The following is a 22,660-nucleotide window of genomic DNA, read 5'->3' as shown; positions in this document are numbered from 1 at the left end:
TAAAGTGTTTAAATTTTAAAGAAGACCTCTAATAATTTTAAGCATCTGTAACTCAGTTCTGAGCACATTAATTTAGTTTTACAAAAATAATAATCAGCTATAACGAGTTTTAAATTTTTCATATAATAATTTTAAGTAAAAATAATTTGTAAGTTTTATTACAGCAATTAGCAGTATTTAACGTTAATTTTGTAATGAATTATATATATATATATAACCTACATTTCTACTGGTCGTATAATTTTGTGATAACTATCCTGAAATTATATATTTATTTTTGTTATACTGTTCATATAATTCTTGTTACAAGTTATAAAATATCATTACTATACTATTTTATAAATACTGATTGCATAATCTTGAATAAATATTAAAACGATTATCATGATATTAATTATTACCCACCTTATTAAAATGAAGTAATTGAAAAATATTTTTTATTTCAATTGATAACAAATAACCATGTCGAACATATTTAATTAAAAATTAACTTTGAAATGATTACGATTTGTACAAAAAAGGCTGTTATAATTTTTTCCGTAGTAAGTGGATTTTTTAATGTTTTACATCTACTAAAATACTCGGTCACCAATACCGCATGCCCAGTGTGGTGACTATGGGCAAAACACATGAGTTCACGCCATTTTTGGCGCGAACTTATGGGAGGCCTACATCCAGCAGTGGACTGCGATAGGCTGATGTGATGATGATGATGATGATGACTAAAATACTAGACGAATTTTAAATAAGGTAATTAGTTTATTCCTTATATATATATTTCATATATGCAGGAATCATTTGGAGGAATTTTTCGGGTTTCATAGTCAAATAATATCAAATGGACCCTTTTATTAGCATTAAAATTTTAACTGGGGTAGAGTGTGCCTATGTAGATTGTAAGCAGGAAATAACATGCTTAAAATCTGGAGTTGCTCGACTTCGGTAGTACCTCGGCCTTGCAGAAGATCACAACTAAATAATACTGCTTTGAAGCAGTGTTTGCTCCTGTGGTGACTAAGGTGACCAGAGCTACTGGTGGAGATTTAGAGATAGGGTAGACAACGCGCTTGCGATGCTTCTGTTATTGCTGGCGTCTGTAATAGGCTACAGTAATCGCTAGGTACATTAGGTAAGCTGTACCTACATTTGTTTGTCGACCTAGTCGTATAAAAATTGTTTTATATATGTCGTAGGTAGGTTATAGGTACATAACAGAAATCCAATTAAAATTTTAAAAATGTTCTTGTGGAGACTTATACCTGGCATTTATGCATGAGTTTAAGACGAAATTTTTACAAATGATAGACTGTCTCTTACTTGTCTGATCTCTACAACCCATAAAAAAAAAACAATAGTTACAAGTTAAAGAGCATGCACATTCAGCCTGTAACAACCCACTGCTGGCATTCGTTTCTTTCTCCGTGTTGGAGAAGGATTGGAACTTAATTCACCACGCTGCTCCACTGCGGGTTGGCGGATAAAATGGCAACAAAGAGACCTGTGAAACAAAAAGGAGTAAAATTTAATTAATAGATTGATTCAGCTCGTAACATTTAACTACTGATCATAGGCCTCTTTTCTACGTAGGAGAAGGGTTGGACCTCAATCTTTGACGCTGTTCTACTACGAATTGGCGGATATATTGACTACTATAACTAACGATCGATATCAGGTGTCAGTGATAAGAACCGGGTCAGACAGCTTAACGTACTCACAAGGATGAACACCTAAACCCGAAATAAATATTTCTATAAATAAAAATATTTTATCCGAGCCGCGACGCACGATACTTCACCAGAGCAGTTGCCTTACCTAACCTACCTACTTAGTAATAATAAAAAAATAAACTTAGAATGCTTCTATTGTGATAAATTTTCTTTCTAGTGCTTAAACCTTTGCTCCAGTTTAAAGGTTCCCTACGTGCGGATTGGAGATAACATTATATTATTAAATAAATATAACAACCATGAAATTATTGCTAAAAGTGTGACATCTAATACCCTGGAAGGCTATGACAAAAACTTGGAATTAATAAAGATGGTCATAAAACTTTTAATTAAGAATGTAAGTTAAAATTCAAACACATTTTTATCCGCTTGTGTTTAATTTTTTTCAGGGAAGCTACTGAACTTTTTTGATACAAAATTGTCAATAAAATAGTATCTTACCTGCGTTTATAACAGCAAACTATTTGCTCCAAAAGTTTAAATTTAGTATTTTTTGATGACCGCTCTTGTGTAATGGTGCGTGTGCAATGTCGGCGGCGCATAAACACCGGCGGTCGCGGGTTCGATTCCCGCTCGGAGTGAAATTTTCGTATATATCAATATTTATTTCCGGTCTGGTTGTCTGTCCTTGTGGATCTCCCCACCGTGCACCGGAGATACGATAAGTTTTCCTGTGTAAGGTCACGGCCCCAGTTATGTATACACTTGACAGCGATCTTTACAAATAGTAAGGAATATATCCGCCAACCCGCAGTGGAGCAGCGTGATGGACTAAGCTTCAAACTTTCTCCTACACGGAGAAAGAGGCCTATACCCATCAGTGGGATGTAATACACATGTGTGGGCTGAATCGAGGTATCGTATTTTTTAGAGGACTTACGTATTTTAAATAATAAAAATTATCGTTTTACATTATAATTTCAAACAGCGGAACACAAAACACAACCTAATTAATCCGCCACAATTGAAACCTCAGAATGAAATACAAGACAAAAATATAAAAAATGTCGAAATGGTATTACGTGGAGATTTTGATACAGAAAATGAAAGTAATGATGATAACGGAAATAATGCAAAGAGTTCTGAAGAAATACACGAAGAAAGTACATTTGAACCAGTTAATGACGGTAATAATAAAGCAAAATGGAGATTTACAGGCTGTTACGGTAAGAGAAGTAAGTGCGTAAGAGCTTGTAAAGAGGCGTATGAAGACGCTTGCTACAAAATATATTGTCCTGGGAAGTTAAAGAATAAGCTTAGAAGATTTTGTAAACGAGAATGTATAGCATGGTTTTAGTCAAATTAAATTTTATTGAGTAAATATGTCTTTATCCCTTTATTTATTTGCCTTACACTTAATGATGATGACACAAAAGGATCGATCTACTATCTGGAAACAATGCGTAGGCACAAACGCCCAGAACTCGACAATTTGTAATTCTGTATGGTCTTAAAAAAACATATTTGCTATTTAAGGGGATCACGTGACTGCGCATTAGCCAATTTCTATTAACACTATGTTATCGAGTAGTTTTTTAAATTTCATTTTGTGAGGGTAGTTCGAAAACTTTGAAACGTAATATTTCAAACAAACGAGTTATTGTAATTTCTACAACAAGACAAATAAGACTATTATAATAAGTATTATAGGTAACAAGAATTTTCTAATTAATATTTCGTACTTATTTGTGTGAAAAAGTCAGCTCTGCGGTCACCAACCCGCCTGCCCAGAGTGGTGACTATGGGCAGCACACAAAGAGTTCACGCCATTTTTGGCGTGAACTTGTGGAGGTCTATGTCCAGCTGTAGACTGCAATAGGCTGTAGTGATGATGATGATGATGAAGACTTATTTGTATACATTTAAAATTCTTTATTTAACGAAAGAACATACGTTTCACGTTCGTTCAATGTGGGTTATTCGATTAGTTATAGAGGCTTGTAATCTATACAAATAAATAAAATTGAAGTGTCTGTTTGTAATATTAAAATAACCGCTTTTTACTAAATGCATATAATATAGATTTACATACGGTACATATACAAAAATAACATTTTTTAAAACGTTGACTAATTTCTGAAACAACTGGACCAATTTTGACGGGACTTTTACTGGCAGATAGCTGATGTAGTAGGGAGTAAACTAGGCTACTTTTATTTAAGAAATTTATTTATTTTCTAACTCTGCGAACTGAACAATAACTTTTTTTTGTTAAATTCCACATGGACGAATACAAATATATCCTTTTAATTTTATAAATTTATTATAAATAAAGCAGATAGGTACAGTCAGTACCTTCTGTTGAAAGAAAAATTTCAATTGCTATTTAGGTTGGTGCCTAACTGAAGTAGGTAGGGCACAGCAGGAAATTTCCTGCTCAAAATATGGAGCAGCCCGACTGGAGTAGGACCTCGACCTTACAGAAGATCACAGCTAAATAATACAGTTTTCAAGCAGTGTTGTGTTCTTGTTGAGTAAGGTGACTAGAGCTCGTGTGGGAGATTGGGGATAGCATCGGCAATGCGCTTGCAATGCTTCTGGTATTTGTGAGTTTTTTAAACTGGCAGATATTGCAGTTTATGGGCGCCATTGACCATCTAACTTGTGTCGCATTATCGACTGGGATTAACACTCATAAAATACAAACAATGATTATTAATTATATCACTTTTAAATTGCAATAGGTAATAACACTGTTTCAAAAAGTAAGTTTCACTCTTTAGCGATAAGGTCGACTTTTATAATTATTTGTTGTATATTTTTTTCTTTCCCCATTGTTCCTTATCTTGGTGTACAATAAAGAGTTATTATTATTTCAAAGTAATTAAAAATTAATTACTTTTCACGTTTCACATACAATAATTACAAATATAATTTTAAAAATAAGTAAAAAAATGTATATTAATGGAATTAGAAGTTGTGTTATATTATTAACTACAGTAAGTACGTTTTCTGTAAATCAGTATCTTACAATGGCCGTGTGAGTTTTGAAGGTAGAATTTTTACTGCTTAAGAAATGATACAAGTCTCGTAGTATAAAAATATAGGACGGGAAATCATGAGAAACTGTAACGCTAACCTGTCGTGAGTGTGTCGTTTTAGCGAGCAACGCCTCTTGCGAAAAATATATATATATTTCAATCACTGTATCATACTTAATGAGTAAACTCCAGTCACGTGTCGGCGCTTACGCACGTACTTAATTGCTAGCTTTTTAAATTTTTCATAAAAAATTAAAGTTCTGAAATCTTCAAATCGAAAATAGAAAATATGTGTCATGGGACACCAGGTAGTAACGAAGTTCCTTCGGATAGTATAGAAGCAAGACAATTTGAGAAAAAAATGTTGAATTTTATATATTTTTTCTAGTTCTTGATTTTTTTTAATTCTGTTGATTGGTTTTTAAATAAGTACATAAAAGTTATTAAGTATGGCGAAAGCACCACACTTCTTATCCGATTTTCGAAGGACCAAACACTATTGAGGTTGCAAAGCTTCTTAATTAAACTTCAATTGTTTCCTCGGTTCTTATTTCTTTATTTCTTATTTCTTCCTTGTTCTTGTTTGAGTGCGGCGAATGTTCGTTTGAGAGTGACTGGCTGTTGCTGGGAAACGCGTTATATAGCGTTTCCCACACCCTGGTAACAGCCGCATAACGGGAGATGGCTAGTACTTTTCCCGCGCCTTTGCAACGGGCCAATGGCGGTAGGTCTTGGTCACGCCATTTGCGTTGACCAATCACAGACCTGCTTCTAGGAGAGTGGGCAACATAACGGTACATGTTGGCGACAAGTACCAACCTAATCGGACGGTCAATAACGGTAGATCTTGGCCCCGCCCTTTGCGGAGTACCAATCTAACGGACCCGTTTGATAACGGTACATCTTGGCCCCGCCCTTTGCGGAGCACCAGCCGATCGGACCCGTTTGAGACAAGTACCAACTTCAGCCCGCGTTTGGTAGAAGGGGTGTTTTGCCTCACTTTCTGGCCCGTATGTCTATTTCATACTGTTGCCCTCTCTCTCTCTCTCGTGCCTGTTGCCATCTCCTGTTTTCTCGCATACATTCGTCTTACTCTTACATTATTTTTACAATATGATTACATAGCTTAATGTCTAAGATACAATTTACTTATATCTATGTATCTTACGTACTACTTAATACTTTATTTTATTAGCCTACTTATAACTAACAAAAACAATCAATTGTGACGTAAGCCGTCCGTAACATTCTCCCCCCGGCGTAGACTCTTCGCAGCCTCTCCCCTCAGCAGGACGGCGATCTTCGTTGCAGGTCTCCGGAACACACCTCCCTTGGTTCGCACGTCGGCCGCTCGGACGACGCCGTCTGGTCCCGGATACACTCGTACGATGATCCCCCTGGGCCATGTGTTGCGTGGCAGCGTGCCGTCGACGATCATGACGAGGTCGTTCGGCTGCAGCTGCGGTCCCTCCGTCCTCGATTGCCCTCTTGGTATGAGTGTCGGCAGGTACTCCCTGAGCCATCGTCTCCAGAACTGGTCCGCCATCGCCTGTGATCGCCGCCATGTGCTGCGATCCGCTTCGGTACACGGCCCCGTCCTAGGCAGGCCTGTCGACGACCCCATTAAGAAGTGATTTGGAGTCAAGGCTTCTTCTTCTTCGTAGTCTACTGGAACGTGCGTCAGCGGCCTCGCATTTATGCTGTACTCTGCTTCCGTGAGTAGTGTCTGAAGCACTTCCTCCTTCGGAGATTTCTCCTTCAGCGTTGTACTGAGCGCCGCTTTAACAGAGCGCACCAATCGTTCCCATGCGCCTCCCATGTGTGGCGCCCCCGGTGGTATGAATCGCCATTCTGTCTCATATTGTAGACAGTAGTTCCGGAGCTCGGGGATCCATTTTCGATAACAATCTCGTAGCTCGACATCGGCGCCTCGGAAATTCGTGGCGTTGTCGGAGTAAATAACTCGCGGCCAGCCTCTTCTGGCGGCCATTCGTCGCAACGCCATAATTGCCGAGTCCGTTGATAGAGACGGTACGATCTCTAGGTGCACTGCTCGCGTTGTTAGGCATGTGAACAGTGCACACCATCTCTTCTCGTGCCTCCTTCCAATGGTTACCGTCAAGGGACCGAAGTAGTCCACACCACAGTATGTAAATGCGCGGTGCCCCGGATCAATTCGTCCCGCAGGTAGGTCTCCCTTCGGTGGACGCCTAGGCGTCGCTTTGTACACCCGACAGAACTGACAGCTCTTTGCTATCTTTCTTACTGTCGGTCGCAGGCGAAATATAACGAACCGTTGGCGTAGGTCATTTACTACGCGCTCGTTATTCGCGTGCCCGGCGTTCCGATGTCCGTTGTCTATCAGTAACCTTGTGAAGGAGTGCCCGCCGTCTAATATCACTGGTCGGTTGGAGTGTGTTGTTACCGTTGACGCTCCAATGCGTCCTCTCGCTTTTAAGATGCCGTCTTCTATTTCCGGGTCCAACTTCGTAAGCTTGCTGTTTTTACGAAGCGGCTGTTTTGTTTTTAACCTATTTAACTCATCGCCGAATGACTCCTTTTGAGATTGTCGTATCCACCTCGCTTCGGCGTCTTTCATGTGCGCTACTTGCAACGGGATGTCTCTCTGTTTTTCTTTGAGCCTTTCGATGAATAATCGTACCATGGCCGTGGCTCTTATTAGCCTCTTATACGATGAGAACCGGCTGATATCGGGTAGCGTGACGTCATCGCTAGTACTCCCTTCTGACGTACTGTACACTACTTCGTCGCATCGCTCACCGTCCGGTATCATTGTAGGCCACTCTTCCTCAGGCGTTCTCAAAAACGAAGGTCCATTGAACCAGCGGTCCGTTCTGCTTATCCGTCTGGTTCCAATGCGCGTAGCGTCGTCTGCTACGTTGTCGTCTGTTGATATCCATCGCCAGTCGTCTCTATGTGATAACTCGGCGATTTCAGCAAGCCTGTGTGCCACGAACGGTGTGTACTTCTTGTCTTCGTTTCGGATCCAATGAAGCACCGTTTTGGAGTCGGTCCAGTAAACCATCTTGCTCGGTTTCCATGTATGTTCTTTAACTATTACACTGGCCATTTGAGCTCCAGTAACCGCCGCCTGCAGTTCTAGCCGCGGTATCGTTAACAGCTTTAACGGCGCCACCTTTGCTTTTCCCATGACATGCGCTACTTCTATGGCGCCGTCCCCGTGACGGATCCTCCAGTAGGCTGTCGTCGCAAAGGCTTGTTCACTAGCGTCGTTGAACACGTGCAGCTGTACCTCTGACCCCGGTGCTATCTCCATACTGTAGCATCGCGGCAGAGCCAGGGCGGAGATGTCTTCTAGACCGGTTACCCACTGCTGAAACTCTTCAGCTTCGTCGCTTGGGAGCTCTTCGTCCCATTGCACCTTCTTCAGCCACAGCCTTTGTAGGATTATCTTCCCTACCACGGTGTACTGGCTGATGAGTCCTAGCGGATCGTAGATAGACATGACGGCGCTTAGTGCCTCCCGCTTTGTCGGCACTCTACGTTGAGTTTTGACGGCTTCCGGGACTCTTTTGATGTCCGTATTGAAGCCGACAGTGTCCTCTCTCGGGTTCCATCTGAGCCCGAGAGTCTTCTCCATTTGGTGCGCCGTCAGTCGGACGTCTGAGTTCTTTGACCTCTTAACCTCCGGTATACTCTCGAGCACCTTTGTGCTGTTCGAGTTCCATCCCCGGAGGTTAAAGTTAGCCCTTTCATGTATTCGCATGACGTCCCGTATCGTTTCGACCGCTTTGTTTTCGTCGTCGAAGCTGTCTAAGTAGTCATCCATGTAGTGTTTCTCCTTTATGGCTCGCGCTGGCTCGGGGTACTCGTCTTCAAATTCGGAAGCGTTGTAGTTTCTCACGCTGTGAGCGAGAAACGGTGAACACGACGCTCCGAATATCATTGACGTCATTTTAAATATGCGCGGTTTCTCATTGGGACCGTCTCGCCACAGGAACATCTGTGCCGGTTGATCTTCGGGGCGGATCTTCACTCTTAGGAACATTTCCTCGATGTCCGCCGTGACCGCAATCTTCTTCTCGCGGAACCCGAATAATATACCGGTCAATGATGCTAGCAAATCCGGTCCCTCCAGAAGGCAGTCGTTCAAGCTCACGCCGTCAACTCTGGCCGCTGCGTCGAACACCATCCGTACCCGTTCTGGCTTGTTTATGTTGACGACGGCGAAGTGCGGCAGGTACCACTTGACGCTGCTTCCTTGTTCGCTACCGTCGCATTCCTTTGCGTAGCCCTTACCGATGAGATTCGCGACTTGCTTCCCGTATTCCCTTTTGAATGCGGGCTCTTTGCTCATTTTCTTTTCGAGAGTGCGAAGTCTCTTGAGCGCGTATTCGTAGCTGTCGGGTAGTACTAGGTTGTCGGTTTTCCATGGTAACCCGACCTCGAACTGATCGCCTTTTCGTTTGATCGTCTCCTTTAGGATCCGTTCCGCTCTCTTGTCGTTCTCACTGACTCGAGTTTTGTTCGTTATTCCTAGTGAGTCGACGTCGAAGTGTTTCTCGACGAGCCTTTGCAGCTGCACATCGCTGGCTGGAGTGAACACGTGGAGCACAGATTCTTCTTTCTGCATTATAATCCTTTCGGGCACTGAACCGTGGATCACCCATCCCAGCATGGTTCTCGATGCGGCTGGTTCGTTGTGTTTACCGGTAAGCAGTTGTCTCGACACAATCAGGTGCCAGTTGTCAGCACCGATCAACATCCGAGGCTTGACGTCTTCGTTAACGGTGTGTCTCACGACGCCTCGTAGATGTTTATATCGAGTCAAATTATCCGGTACTCGCTGCCGACACAGCTGCAACCCTTTGACCGTTCTTGCTGTAATCTCATGTTTCACATCCTCGTGTACGCCTTGGATGTGGAACTTTACTGTTGCGCTGCTCACTCGTCGATCTTCATTGATACCTTTAAGCTTGAGCGGCTTCTTCGGACCCCCTTTGACGATCTCGTATGCCAGGTCTTCGTCGATCAACGTTACTGTAGACCCTTCGTCGAGGAGCGCGTCCGTGATGACCTCCCCCCGTAGACCACTTAATTTTACCTTGCAGGTCTTCAGTAACACGGTTCCTGGCATTGACTTCGTTGCGACATTCATTATTGTCGCCGGTGTGCTCTGTTCTGCACACGGTTCTTCCTCTTTAGGAACAACTTCCGCTTTTTTGTGCAAAATGGCGTGGTGTGGCATCTTGCATCCATCGACTCCGCAGGGTTTTGCCTGGCATGTGGCTCTGCTATGTTTCCGCTTCATACATCTAAAGCATAGCCGCTGTTCCTTAGCCCACTTCCACACTTCATTCGTAGTGAGTTTCTTTAGCTGCGGACACAACGGGGTATAGTGACTCGTCGACTTGCATCGGAAACACATGACCGATTGCTCTTCACGCGTAGCTTCACTGGTAGTAAATACCTTTTCTTTAACCACGGTCCTCTTCGTTGTTGGTCGCTCCCTTCTGAGAAACCCTGAAGCGCCGTGTCTACTGGTGTGCGTGAAACGTAGCAGCTTGTCTGCTTCCGCCATCAAGAACTCTGCGAGCACCGTTATCTCGTTGTCACGGGCGATTCTCTCTTCATTCACCGCCGCGTGTTCCGCCCATTTGCTTATTAAATGCGGGCTAAGCTTCTCCATGACGTCCCTTATTAATAGCGGATTCTGGAGATAACCTCTTTTGTCTACACTCTTCATTGTGTAGACGATGTTCTGGAGCTTGACGGCTAACTCGTTCAATTCCCCGCTGGAGCTGCCGACCCTCGGAAGTCTCTTTAGATCTTCCATCGCCTTATCTACGATGTATTCGGGCCGGCCATACTTCATTTCCAGCGTCTTCATAATAAGATCCGGGTGAGTTGCCGTGTATAGCTGAGAGAGCACTATCTCTCTTGCTTCCCCTCGGAGGCTATTTCTTAGTCGGAGAAGATTCTCTGTTGCGCTGAACTTATACAGTCGCGTTGAATCCTCCATAGCCGCCTTGAAGGGAAGCCACTCCATAATGCTACCGTTGAATGGCGGGAGGTCTGACGTCTGTCGCGGCGGCGGTCTGGAATGGATCATCTTCTCTAACACGTTTGCCAGCTGTTCGATCCCTTCCCCTCTTTGTTGCATCCGCTCCTCCCCCCGCACTTCTGTTGCGATGGGAGGTTGTACGTCTGGCTCCTGTGGTTGGTTGGTAGCTTGACTCTTATCGATCCATTCGCAGACTATTTCATTTTCGTCTATGGTCGCCGCTTCATCCGCTTCTATCGCCGAGATGTTCGCTTCTAATCGCCTTTTGATTAGATTTTTCTGTATGTTCAGGCGCCTTTCTTCGAGCTCCGCTAGTTGCTTTTCAGCCTCGTACTCGGCCAATCTAATGCGGGCTATAGCGCTGTTTGTCGAGCGCCGAGAGCGCACAGTAGCTGTAGGCGATGGAGGCCTACAAGACTGTGTCGTCTCTGTCCGCTGTGACGTCGACGGTTGTGCGCTATCTCCTTCTAGCGGGGCGAGGGGCGCCGGGGGTGCCATAGAAATTCGCACTAGCGATTTTTCTATTGCTCTTCCTTGTGATATTGTTTCTACGGCTGTTGATGGTGATCTCGGAGATTCTTCGTGGATCTGTTGAAAGGTGGCAGAATTTGCTTGTAAGGCGCGTTCCGATTCACCGATTCCCGATTCTGATCTGTTCTTGCGGCTTCTTGTGTAATTTGCCATGACACTGATTTTTTCTTTTTTCTGTATCCGACGTTCGAAGGACCAAACACTATTAAGTATGGCGAAAGCACCACACTTCTTATCCGATTTTCGAAGGACCAAACACTATTGAGGTTGCAAAGCTTCTTAATTAAACTTCAATTGTTTCCTCGGTTCTTATTTCTTTATTTCTTATTTCTTCCTTGTTCTTGTTTGAGTGCGGCGAATGTTCGTTTGAGAGTGACTGGCTGTTGCTGGGAAACGCGTTATATAGCGTTTCCCACACCCTGGTAACAGCCGCATAACGGGAGATGGCTAGTACTTTTCCCGCGCCTTTGCAACGGGCCAATGGCGGTAGGTCTTGGTCACGCCATTTGCGTTGACCAATCACAGACCTGCTTCTAGGAGAGTGGGCAACATAACGGTACATGTTGGCGACAAGTACCAACCTAATCGGACGGTCAATAACGGTAGATCTTGGCCCCGCCCTTTGCGGAGTACCAATCTAACGGACCCGTTTGATAACGGTACATCTTGGCCCCGCCCTTTGCGGAGCACCAGCCGATCGGACCCGTTTGAGACAAGTACCAACTTCAGCCCGCGTTTGGTAGAAGGGGTGTTTTGCCTCACTTTCTGGCCCGTATGTCTATTTCATACTGTTGCCCTCTCTCTCTCTCTCGTGCCTGTTGCCATCTCCTGTTTTCTCGCATACATTCGTCTTACTCTTACATTATTTTTACAATATGATTACATAGCTTAATGTCTAAGATACAATTTACTTATATCTATGTATCTTACGTACTACTTAATACTTTATTTTATTAGCCTACTTATAACTAACAAAAACAATCAATTGTGACGTAAGCCGTCCGTAACAAAAGTATTTAGGAAAAGTATTTTAGAAAATAACAAATACCGTAAAACAAAATAAATCGAACAAAATACTAATAATAATATTTTAGTTTTACAAGAGTCATATTATACAGTCGCGTGACTGATATTACGTCACTTCCGTTATATATTTTTCTTACGGTTTTAGTATCACATTTTTTTTAGTTCGGTCGCCCAGCCAAATGTCAAGCCTGCCGTAAGGAACTTCGTTCCAATAGTTTTCTTATTCCGTGAGGGAGGTATTATTCTCTATTGAAACAAAAATCTTTTTTCAGGTCTTTTTAAATGCAGTGGTATCCTTCTATTATGATCCAGAAGCTACAAATGGAAACCATACAAAAATTATGTTCGCTAAAATGTTAAAATCATTAGTAAAATTGAACGAGGAAAGAATAGCGAATTTACATAATCTTTATCAGTTAAATAATTACGATTATGGAAAGGGTTCGTTGAGAAGTTTCTACAATGTTGAAAATTATGATGACTTGATAAACAATATGCGTGTTATTTTAAGCGAATTACGTAACAATGTAAGTATAGGCTAATACTTATAAACTGTAAAATATAAAACACACTTCTATATAAGTGACACAAAGTGACGTGACCAACATTTTGTGTCTTTAAAGCAACAACTTGACCAAGGTTTCTCAAGGTATGGTTCTTAAGGCTGTGACTTTTTATCTCACCATATTATCACTCCCTTGCATTCCCTTTGCATCACATTTATTTGGCCCGATAAACCTTAATGACAATAACATTTATTAGTAGTTGTAGTGTATTAAATGGTTGGCCGTGTGCTGCCGGCAGAGTAGAATAGCACCACCCCCTTTCTTCCCGTGGGGGTCGTAAAAGGCGACCGAGGGATTAACCTGGCTCAAAATTATCAGAAACGACCTCCTGTCATCCATAGAAACACCACACGGTGTGTCGGAGCGTGTTATGGTGTTGCGTCTAAATACCAAGTGCGGTTTTATTACAATCATCTCCGCCTACGCTCCAACGTTGATGGCAACCGATGAAGCCAAAAGTCAGTTCTACGACCAACTTGAATCTGTGATACAGAAAGTAAAACCCCGAGACCGCCTTTACATCTTGGGTGATTTAAATGCTCGCGTCGGCCAAAATCACAGTGCGTGGCCAGAATGTATTGGCACCCATGGCGTTGGTAAGATCAACGAGAACGGGCAACGCTTGCTCGAATTCTCTTCAAGACACTCACTTTGCGTTACCAATACCTACTTCAAGGGAAAGCCATCAAGTAAGGTTTCCTGGAGACATCCACGCTCTGGTCATTGGCATCAACTTGACCTAATACTCACTAGAAAGAGCGACCTGGGCGAAACACTTCACACACGTACCTTTCACAGCGCCGAATGCGAAACAGACCACTCCCTCGTCGTGGCGTGTATTGCCGTCGTAAAAAAAAAGATCCACTCATCCAGGCCGTTCGGTAGAAGACGAATTGCTCTTTAAAATACCAGAGACGATGAGATGGTCCAAAAATATGAGACTTCGGTTCGCAGCGAAACCGCTTCCTGGGATGCTTCTATGTCTGTAGATGAAGAGTGGAGTAAAGTCAAACGACTCCTAACAACAACAGCTTGTGAAGTGTTTGGCCACCAGGATACTAAATCACAGGACTGGTTTATTGACAACATCCAGCAACTTCAACCTCTGCTGGATTCCAAACGTAAGGCAGCTCTAAACTACCGAAAAAACCCCTGTCCGAAATCATCCGATGAGCTTAGAATTGCTAAAGCAAATTTGCAACGTAGTACGCGGCACTTTGTTAATGCTAATGTAAATGCTACCCTAACTTTCTTTTATTATTGTCGAGTTTTTTTAAAAATAAATTTGTATTATTATTTTTGTTTTAATTAGTTTTATTTAGTTTACATTATTTTGACTTTCGTTAAGTGTGTATATCGCCTTATGACGAAATAAATGTTTTTTCGTTTCATTTCAACACACATTAAAATACGGCAGAATTGAGGATCTCTTCCTTCATTGACGTCGAATTATTAACAAAATGAAAATTATACTTGCCATGATTGCGTTAAATTCATCTCATCAATTAATAATATTATTATTCTCAATAATTAAACTCATCAAAAATGAATTGGTAAGGACAACAAATTTTCAGTGGGCCCCGGGCGGCAAAAATCCGCTACGCCATTGCTACTAATGAACCTACAGGAACCTATATAATATTTTGGACATTTAATTTTATCACTTAATGTGAAATACTCTTGTAGAAGTGTTTTTATATTTAATTACGAGTGTAATGGTGTAGTATTCTCTACCAGCTAACATTGGTATGTTTGTTGGTTGATTCTGCGTGAATCATCCTATTGATGGGTATATGTCTCGTTGCGGCTTAAAGTTGGTATGTGCAAGAAAGCAAAATGTGTGTAGGGTGCAGGTATAGAGTAGTATAGACTATTTACAATAGAATAAGAAGAAAAGGTAAGTATAGATACAATAGAAAATTAATATTTTGTATGTGTTTTTAAGTGCAATAAAGAATAAAGATTATAATTATATAGAAGACAACTTTATACTTTAAATCCTCCCTATGGAAAACAACTATTACACAAGCATAATTATGTGGTGTCATATATATACAGTATAGAAGCAAAAAAAAAATGTTGAATTTTATATATATAAAATTCAACATTTTTTTTTCTAGTTCTTGACTTTTTTTTAATTTTGTTGATTCGTTTTTAATTAAGTACATAAAAGTATTTAGGAAATGTAGTATTTTAGAAAATAACAAATAGCGTAAAATAAAATAAATCAAACAAAATAATAATAACAATAATTCAAACTATTAAGTGAAATATGTAATGTGTGTAATGTCTTTATTTATTTTTGTCGACGGTATAAAATAACATAAATAATTTTAAAAAAGCTCACTAGTAATATTTTAGTTTTACAAAGTACAGAGAGATATAGGTGTAACGAGGTTTTCCTAAATCGCATATACAGTCGTGTGACTGATATTACGTCACTTCCGTTATATATTTTTCTTACGGTTTTAGTATCACATTTTTTTCATTTCGGTCGCCCAGTCAAAATGTCAAGCCTGCCGTAAGGAACTTCGTTCCAAAATCTCATAAAAACATGGACAAATGCAGACCAAATTTTCATACCGAGTTATGAGAGGCTATGATCTCAATCTATGAGAATTTTATATTTTATGATGTTTATGAGACTTTTACCATAGGGTTGTATTTCTGTTAAAGATAAATTAGAAGGTACAAAAGTTCAAGGTGCAAAATTAGCATATAGAGAATATATGTATTACTATTAAATCAGAAACGTACAAGTAGGACCACATGAGGTAGTTACTCTACTAACTTTATCTAACACTGCTATACTATAACAACACATGGATATCCGGGGTAACAGTCGATACGAGTATAGAGATATAGGTGTAACGAGGTTTTCCTAAATCTTTGGTTTTATTCGAGAAAATAAAATTATTATTTGAGAAAGCGATAGTTAACTTTGGTCATTCGTCACAATGAAGTCAATTCTTTATTACTTTATCGTCAACATAAAACTGTAATTATAATTTAAAAAATAAAAATCATTATTGAAATGCAGATATAAAACACTCGCACAAAAACAATTATTATTAAAATATGTTTTATTAGTTTCTTACAAATGTCTATCAATAGTTTTATATTTTTGTTTTTCTTTTTATATCTCGATAAATTGTGTTTAGCGAACATACACATTCAACCGAGACATGGTTTAAATATTGAAGAGTCTTTTGATTCAAATGATAGAGTTGTAATTTTCATTATTCCTCCAGTAAGTACGATGTTATTTAAATTAGTAGGTACATTTAATTGAAATACCTCGCCAAAACCTTGAACAGCCCTAGTGGGGAAGTATAAACTAATACTGCTCCTAAGTAGTATTGGTGTTCCTATGGTGAGCGAGATGATAATTTGATTCCCAATCAAGGAACGTCAAAACAAATAAGTCTCCGAATAATAAGACATGAAATTTTAACTTCTAGCGCAGTTAATAGGATATCGAATGCATTTTCTAATGCAATGTAGAAACCTTAGCATTGAATTGTTTATTTGTATTTGAAAACTTATAGTAACCATTATATATTAACCACTAGCTTCTGCCTTCGACTTCGTTCGCGTGGTATAGTTACTTTGGGCTAACGCTAACTTTAACCCGCACTTAGCCTGTTTACGCAGCGCACGCAGCGGAAGCTCTCAAAAGGAAAAAATACCAGATTTTGAAATATTCTTCTTTGGTGCTCCTCTCCTACTGTCCTAGCGTGATGATACATAGCTATAGTCTTCCTCGATAAATGGGCTATCTAACATTGAAAGAATTTTTCAAATAGGACCAGTAGTTCCTGAGATTAGCGCGTTCAAACAAACAAACAAACTCTTCAGCTTAATAATATTAGTATAGATATTAGTTCAAAGTTTTAGCTTTTACTTTTTACAAATCAATTTAACTTTTCAGAATAATCTACGAACGAAGACATTGAGCATAGAACCATTTAATTCGAAAACATTAAAAAAAGAAAAAGATGAATTACCTTTAGCCAATTTAAATTTAAACGACCGTGAAAAGGAACTTCTGAGAAAAAGTTGGAATTATTCATGTAACAGGAAAGCAGCAAAGGTTTGTAGGAGGGCTTGTATCACCACATACAAAACTGTGTGTGACTCACACAAATGTAGCAGCAGTATGAAGAGGAAATTTAAAAGAAAATGCAGATCGAATTGCAATGATCGTTTCAATTCTAATAATAAAAAAGATGACACTGACTCTGAATAGAACAATTACAAAGTTCTATGAATATTAATAAAAGTATTTTAGCATGACATAAATTATTCAAATTTCATCATTAGCAGTTTGTGTTGGTCGTTAATATGTCAGCTGTTACATGGCTTTTATACAAATATTAGAATTCAGATGGATAAAATGGGTATATAATCATAAAAAAATAAAAACAACAAAAAACATTAAAATTTGTCTTTATTATATAATACATCGATAAAATACAATTTGTATAATTGTGATAATAACACATTAATGCGATATACAAAGTAACATTTCATACAATATAATAAAAAACACGATCACATGGATACCAGTATTACATATTAATCATAAAACATTTTATGAATAAAAAAAGTCAAATATGCGACTTTTACAATCTGTATTTAATTTATTGATTTTTCACAATTGATTTTTTAAATTCGTGCATTTATAACCTGTGCTCAATTATTTAATTTGTAGAGTAATAATTGTAATTTAATTATATAATTATTAATCGATGACACAAAACGTGAAGCATCTCAATATTTTTGTATAGTTTTACAGTGTATGTATAAATTAAGTATAACCAGATTTTGAAAATATTTTTTCTATAATTTAATTTTTTTTATAACTTAGATACAGATTGAATACCATACTTCCATTCAACCAACTTATAATAAAATTGTGAAAATTGGAAGACTTTCTACCTTCACATCGGTAAAATAAATTTGTAATTGGTTAATAAATATACTTATTGGAATGTTATTTCCTGTCTTAATAAACGTATTATACCTACATTAAAAATATATATTACACGGTAATACTTCTCGGACGGAACTGTAAGATTGTAATAAAAACTTTTATTATCTTCCATTTTGTTTATCTGTAATTTTATTATTCGAATTGTGACGCGTATTCTAAGTCTAACAATAAGTAAATATATTTTATTTCACAACCGAAAACAATAATTCCACACGTACAAATGAGAAAAATATAAGAAATTTTAAAATTTATAAGGCACATTATTTCGTTTCGTAAGCAAATAATTTATATTTTTTTTTCTGGCACTTACTTTTTTTTATTAAAAAAATCTCAATGACTAAAACTAATTTCATAATATAACTTATATTAACCCCGATGGTGTTGTACCTACTTTATGATCAAAGTTTTCCGAAATTTAACGATAGTACTAAGTTTATAATCTACCCCCGCTTGGACTTCTAGAACTGGTCTTAATGGACGTGATCGATATATTGCCAGAACTACTGCTTAGGGATGGAGGCGGAGAGCGAGGCAAAGAAAAACTCTTATCGGACAAATTCTCTTGACTTAGCGACTTTTGCGTTGCAAATACCGGTATTTTAGACGTAACGAATCCCCCCGAAGGTTTTTTGTCTATCGTTTTAACGGGAATGTTGCTCGGTTTAGCTGAAATAACAGGTTTTTCGCTTGTGACTGGCTGATCACTAGATGATCGAAGCTGCATTTGATCCAGTTGGGATAACCGCCTGTTCTCTAAATCAGTGCTGGTGACGATAGTACCCTTTGGTGATTCGTAAGTAGCTGTGCGGAATTTAATAGTAGTGTTCCTCGGTAGGTCGAAATCTGAGTGTCGTTTCTTTGGTTCGCTTGATTGACTCAATCGTTTTCGTACATCGACTTGTTGCTTCGCTGAATGGTATCGTTCATTCGACATAAAATCGTTTAGTAGATCAATATCCAATTCGTAAGACAGAATCGGTTCTTCAAACTTTTTGACAGCTGGAGGTGCTCTTTGTCTACTTGAAATCTTGTCTTTTGTTTCTGACCTTTCGGTTGTGTTATTTTCATTTCTTGGTGTTGTCACTTGTATTTCCGTTACGTGGTCCTTTTGTGATTCCCTTTCCTTCGGTTCGATGCTTACAGTTTGTTTGGTCGATAACGTTGTGGGGTTTATGGTGTATCTAGTTTTTGTTACTTCTACATGGTCTTGGGTTGCAGTTTTTGTGTCTTCTAAATCTTGAATTACTTTTATACCCATGCGAGATAGTTCTTCAGATGATTTTTGTGCCATAAAGCTTGGATCGTTCTGCAGTTTTGCCATTAACGCTTTCGCATCTTCTTCACTTAAATCTGTCGTATTTAAGATTATAGTTTCTGTTCTAGTGTACGATGGTTCCGTTGATGTAAAATGTAAGTTTGGATTTTGTCGTTTTATATCTTCAAGCACCTTTTCATTAATGTCTCTTACATTGCCTTCTTCTAACTCCAACTCTTTAATGTTTCCTGAACCTTTCATAATACCAAACGTCATTTGTTCAACTTGTAAAGGAGCTTCGACTTTAGAAGTTATATATTGGGATGACACTTTTTCAACATTCTGAGTTATAACTTTATTTCCATATTCGTCTTCAGTTACATTTACAGTAACTGTTTTCTGAACTGGCTCTTGTTTCATGGTTAAAGAAACGTTTGCTGGTTCCATGTATAATGTTCTCGTTTCTTTATCTTCTGTACGAGTCTTTGTGCCTTCAACTAAATCTGGTATCAATCGCAAGCTAGTTTCGCCAATCTCTATCGATTTAGTATAAGAATTAGGTTTGTCTGTCGGTAAATTTTTATCATCAGTCGATATTGTAACAATATTTCCGCTTTGAATTTCCTGCCTGTTCTTAGACTCAGACCAGTCAGTTGTGAATGATTCTTGAGGCTTTTTGTTGTGTTTCAAGCTATTATTGTTTGAACCGACTCTGATATTACTCACAAAATCGTCGTAATCTCGGTTTTTAGGTACAACGGTTGATGTTTTCAGATCGAAGTTAACAATGTCGGGTTGATGCATGGTTGATTTGAAAGAGTCAGTAAGTGCAGGTGTTTCTTTACTCGTTGACGCCTCATATTTTTGTGCGGTTTGATCAACGTGTACATTGAAAATCGGGTTCTTTGCAAGAAGTTTCTTCATCATTTCAGATTTTGGTCTTTCTAAACTATTGACGTATGAACTGCGAGATACTTTCATATCGTCTGGAATGTTTGTGTCATAAGACATTGTCAGTTTTTCTTCATATTTAACCGGCTTGTTATCTGTGACTGTATTTTTTGTAACTGTAGTTGTTGTTACTGACTCTTGACTATTGTCAGCTGAACTAGCATTACTATCATCAGATGTCGATTTAGCGAATTCAGAAACAAGTTTCAAATGAACTTTCATATTTTCATCCATAATTCTACGCGCCAAATGATCAGATGTCTCGTGACCTTCACTCTCTTGAGATAAATCTAAATTGGTTTGAGATTTTCGTACAACAATTTCTTGTGATCCATGTTGACTGGATTCCACTGAGCTGTTTGAACCCTTTACGATTGCATCCTCTAAATTTCCAAATTCCGATGCTTTCTTTAGTCGGTTTCTTTGGAACGTGTTAAGTCCTTCCATCGCGGAAGTTTTGGCGATATTTAAACTGAGTCGAGGCTCTTTTTGTTTTAGAACCACACCTTTATCAGCATCTATCATTTCTGGTAACATGTCTTCGTTACCAGATTCAAAGAACGTTGTTTCAACGACAGACATTGCTTTTCTTTTCTTGGGCGACAACGTACTTTCTTGTATTTCAGCGTCATCTGCAGAGATATCTAAACTCTGAGCCCTTTCTAAAGTACCTGTAGACGGTTTACTAGTTTTAGCTCTTAATTCGAATCTAGAAAGATCACCAAGAGATGCTGCTTTACGCTCATTCTCATCTAAAAGTGAAGTATCATCCGAAGTTGAACGACCAGTGTCGTTTAACGGAGAACTGTGTATAGTAATATCACTGTTGTTTAATTCGATAGTTGTAGAACCTTTATCACTTTTGTCACTATTATTCAAAGATACCACTGAATGAACATCTTGATTTGAGGACAGGTTGGACTTTGAATCTTCAAAAAAGTTGTTAAGAGAATCGCTTTCTCTTTTGAATGGCTTTGAAACGATATCATCGATATCGTCTTGACTAAAGTTAATGGATTCTTCAAGACGTGATTTTGTCTTATTTACTTTTGGTGTAGACGTATTATATGACGTCATCGAATTATTAGATATTATCGAATCGTGCAAGAGACTCGAATGATGCTTCTCATTCTTTAAGAAGTCATGCACGTTTTTCATTTGCTCCAATATGCTATCATCGCTTTTATTTTTTTCCGGTTCAGGAGGCGACGGTGCTTTTCCTTTAGATTTCTTTACGGGTTTTGGAGCTTCTTCTTTTTTGTGTTCAAGTTTCTCTTTTTCTTGCACTAGATCTGCTGAACTTTTCCTGTTACTCCTCGCTGCTTTGGCCGCGTCGAACATATGCTGAGGTAATTCTTGAGGTATTCCATTTTCATCTCTCTTTATTCCACTTGAATTTAGATCACTTCGGTTAAATGATGATGAAACTGAGGATATTTCAGACATTTTGGAAGTTTCATGGCTCGTATTTGTGTCTGATTCGGAAGGTTTTACTCTCGCGTTCGGTATTGGCGGCGCGATTTTTTCTCTCCGTTTAGCGACAACTGGTTTCTTTTGTTCAACTTCATTTTCGTGTTTGATTTGTGTAATCGGTGCTTGTTTTAGCAGTTCTGGCTTATCGGGTTCATCGACTGATTTCTTTTCAGGGACGACTGTACCATTTTCAACACTTTTCTGTTTTAGGACTCCATCATCTGGTACATTGGGCGGGAGAACTCTGATACCAAACTTCATTCCTCTTTTAGGGTCGTATTCTCTTTTTTGAACTTCTGCATGTTCATAGTGTGTGATCCCATTTTCAGGTTGAATTATTTGAATATCGCTTCCAGTTGAATTTCTACTTTTGTTTCTTTCTGGTTTACTTAAACCAGATGGAATATCAGAATGTCGAGCTTTACTTGCAAGTTTCAAATTCTTTTCGTTTTCTCGCTCTAGCGTACTGGGGGGATCCTTTCTCTCTTTCTTACTTCTCTCCAATGATGTAGGAATGATTTTCTCTGTTATTATCTTTTTGATTCCTCCTTTGCTGTGCTTTGTTTCCAGAGTCGAGTTGTTTGAATGGGATGTGTCAGGCGAGTGCGGGGGATGGAGCAGTTTCCCTTCTTTTTCGAGCTGTAAAATAAAAATAATAGTAATTAGATATTATAACATAATTAAAATTGACGTATTGTATACGCTGCAACTATATAAAAAATATTTTATTGTTCAATCATTTAAGACTTTCTTCAATTGAATTTCAAACAATAGCTACATCGCATTCCATGGCGTAGGCGACATGAATGTATTCCAAACATTAAAGCGATGCAGAAACATCATAACTTAAATCTATTGCCAAGGTATAAACAACCTTATTGTTGTCTACCAAGTCTCATAATACAATGAAGTGCCTTGACACAAAATATATTTTAGTACCGAGCTGAGCAGTAAAACCAAATACGATAGATACATAACATAATGACAATTACAAATAATTATGGATCAAACGAGACTGGTGATGAAGTATGATTAATATTATAATTTGTATGGGAAATTATAAGTTGTTTTGAGTTATGCATGCTTTATGTCAGTGAGTCGTCTATTG

General features: G+C 39.0%; 3 protein-coding genes across 3 annotated transcripts in view; 1 reads left to right on the top strand and 2 right to left on the bottom strand.

Moving 5' to 3' along the window:
• Positions 1-5,927: 5,927 nt before the first annotated feature.
• Positions 5,928-11,438, bottom strand: LOC123667441. The gene has a single exon (XM_045601338.1). It carries the CDS (start codon positions 11,436-11,438, stop codon positions 5,928-5,930), a length of 5,511 nt encoding a protein of 1,836 aa, XP_045457294.1.
• Positions 11,439-12,474: 1,036 nt separating this feature from the next.
• Positions 12,475-17,320, top strand: LOC123667559. The gene is made up of 3 exons (XM_045601442.1): positions 12,475-12,504; positions 12,584-12,838; positions 16,809-17,320. Exons 2-3 carry the CDS (start codon positions 12,653-12,655, stop codon positions 17,124-17,126), a joined length of 504 nt encoding a protein of 167 aa, XP_045457398.1. The 5' UTR covers positions 12,475-12,504; positions 12,584-12,652; the 3' UTR covers positions 17,127-17,320.
• A 382-nt stretch (positions 17,321-17,702) lies between these two features.
• The window catches only part of LOC123667557, an 83,977-nt gene continuing 79,019 nt past the window's right edge, over positions 17,703-22,660 (bottom strand). The window contains exon 5 of the mRNA XM_045601440.1: positions 17,703-22,191. Coding sequence (XP_045457396.1) covers positions 18,307-22,191 — 3,885 coding nt within the window. The 3' untranslated portion in view covers positions 17,703-18,306. The remainder of the gene's footprint in view (positions 22,192-22,660) is intronic.

This window comes from Melitaea cinxia, chromosome 28 (assembly GCF_905220565.1).
Source record: "Melitaea cinxia chromosome 28, ilMelCinx1.1, whole genome shotgun sequence".
NCBI classification, from domain to species: domain Eukaryota; kingdom Metazoa; phylum Arthropoda; class Insecta; order Lepidoptera; family Nymphalidae; genus Melitaea; species Melitaea cinxia.
Note: the sequence above shows the minus strand (reverse complement) of the source record. Positions and strands in the feature narration are given on the sequence as shown.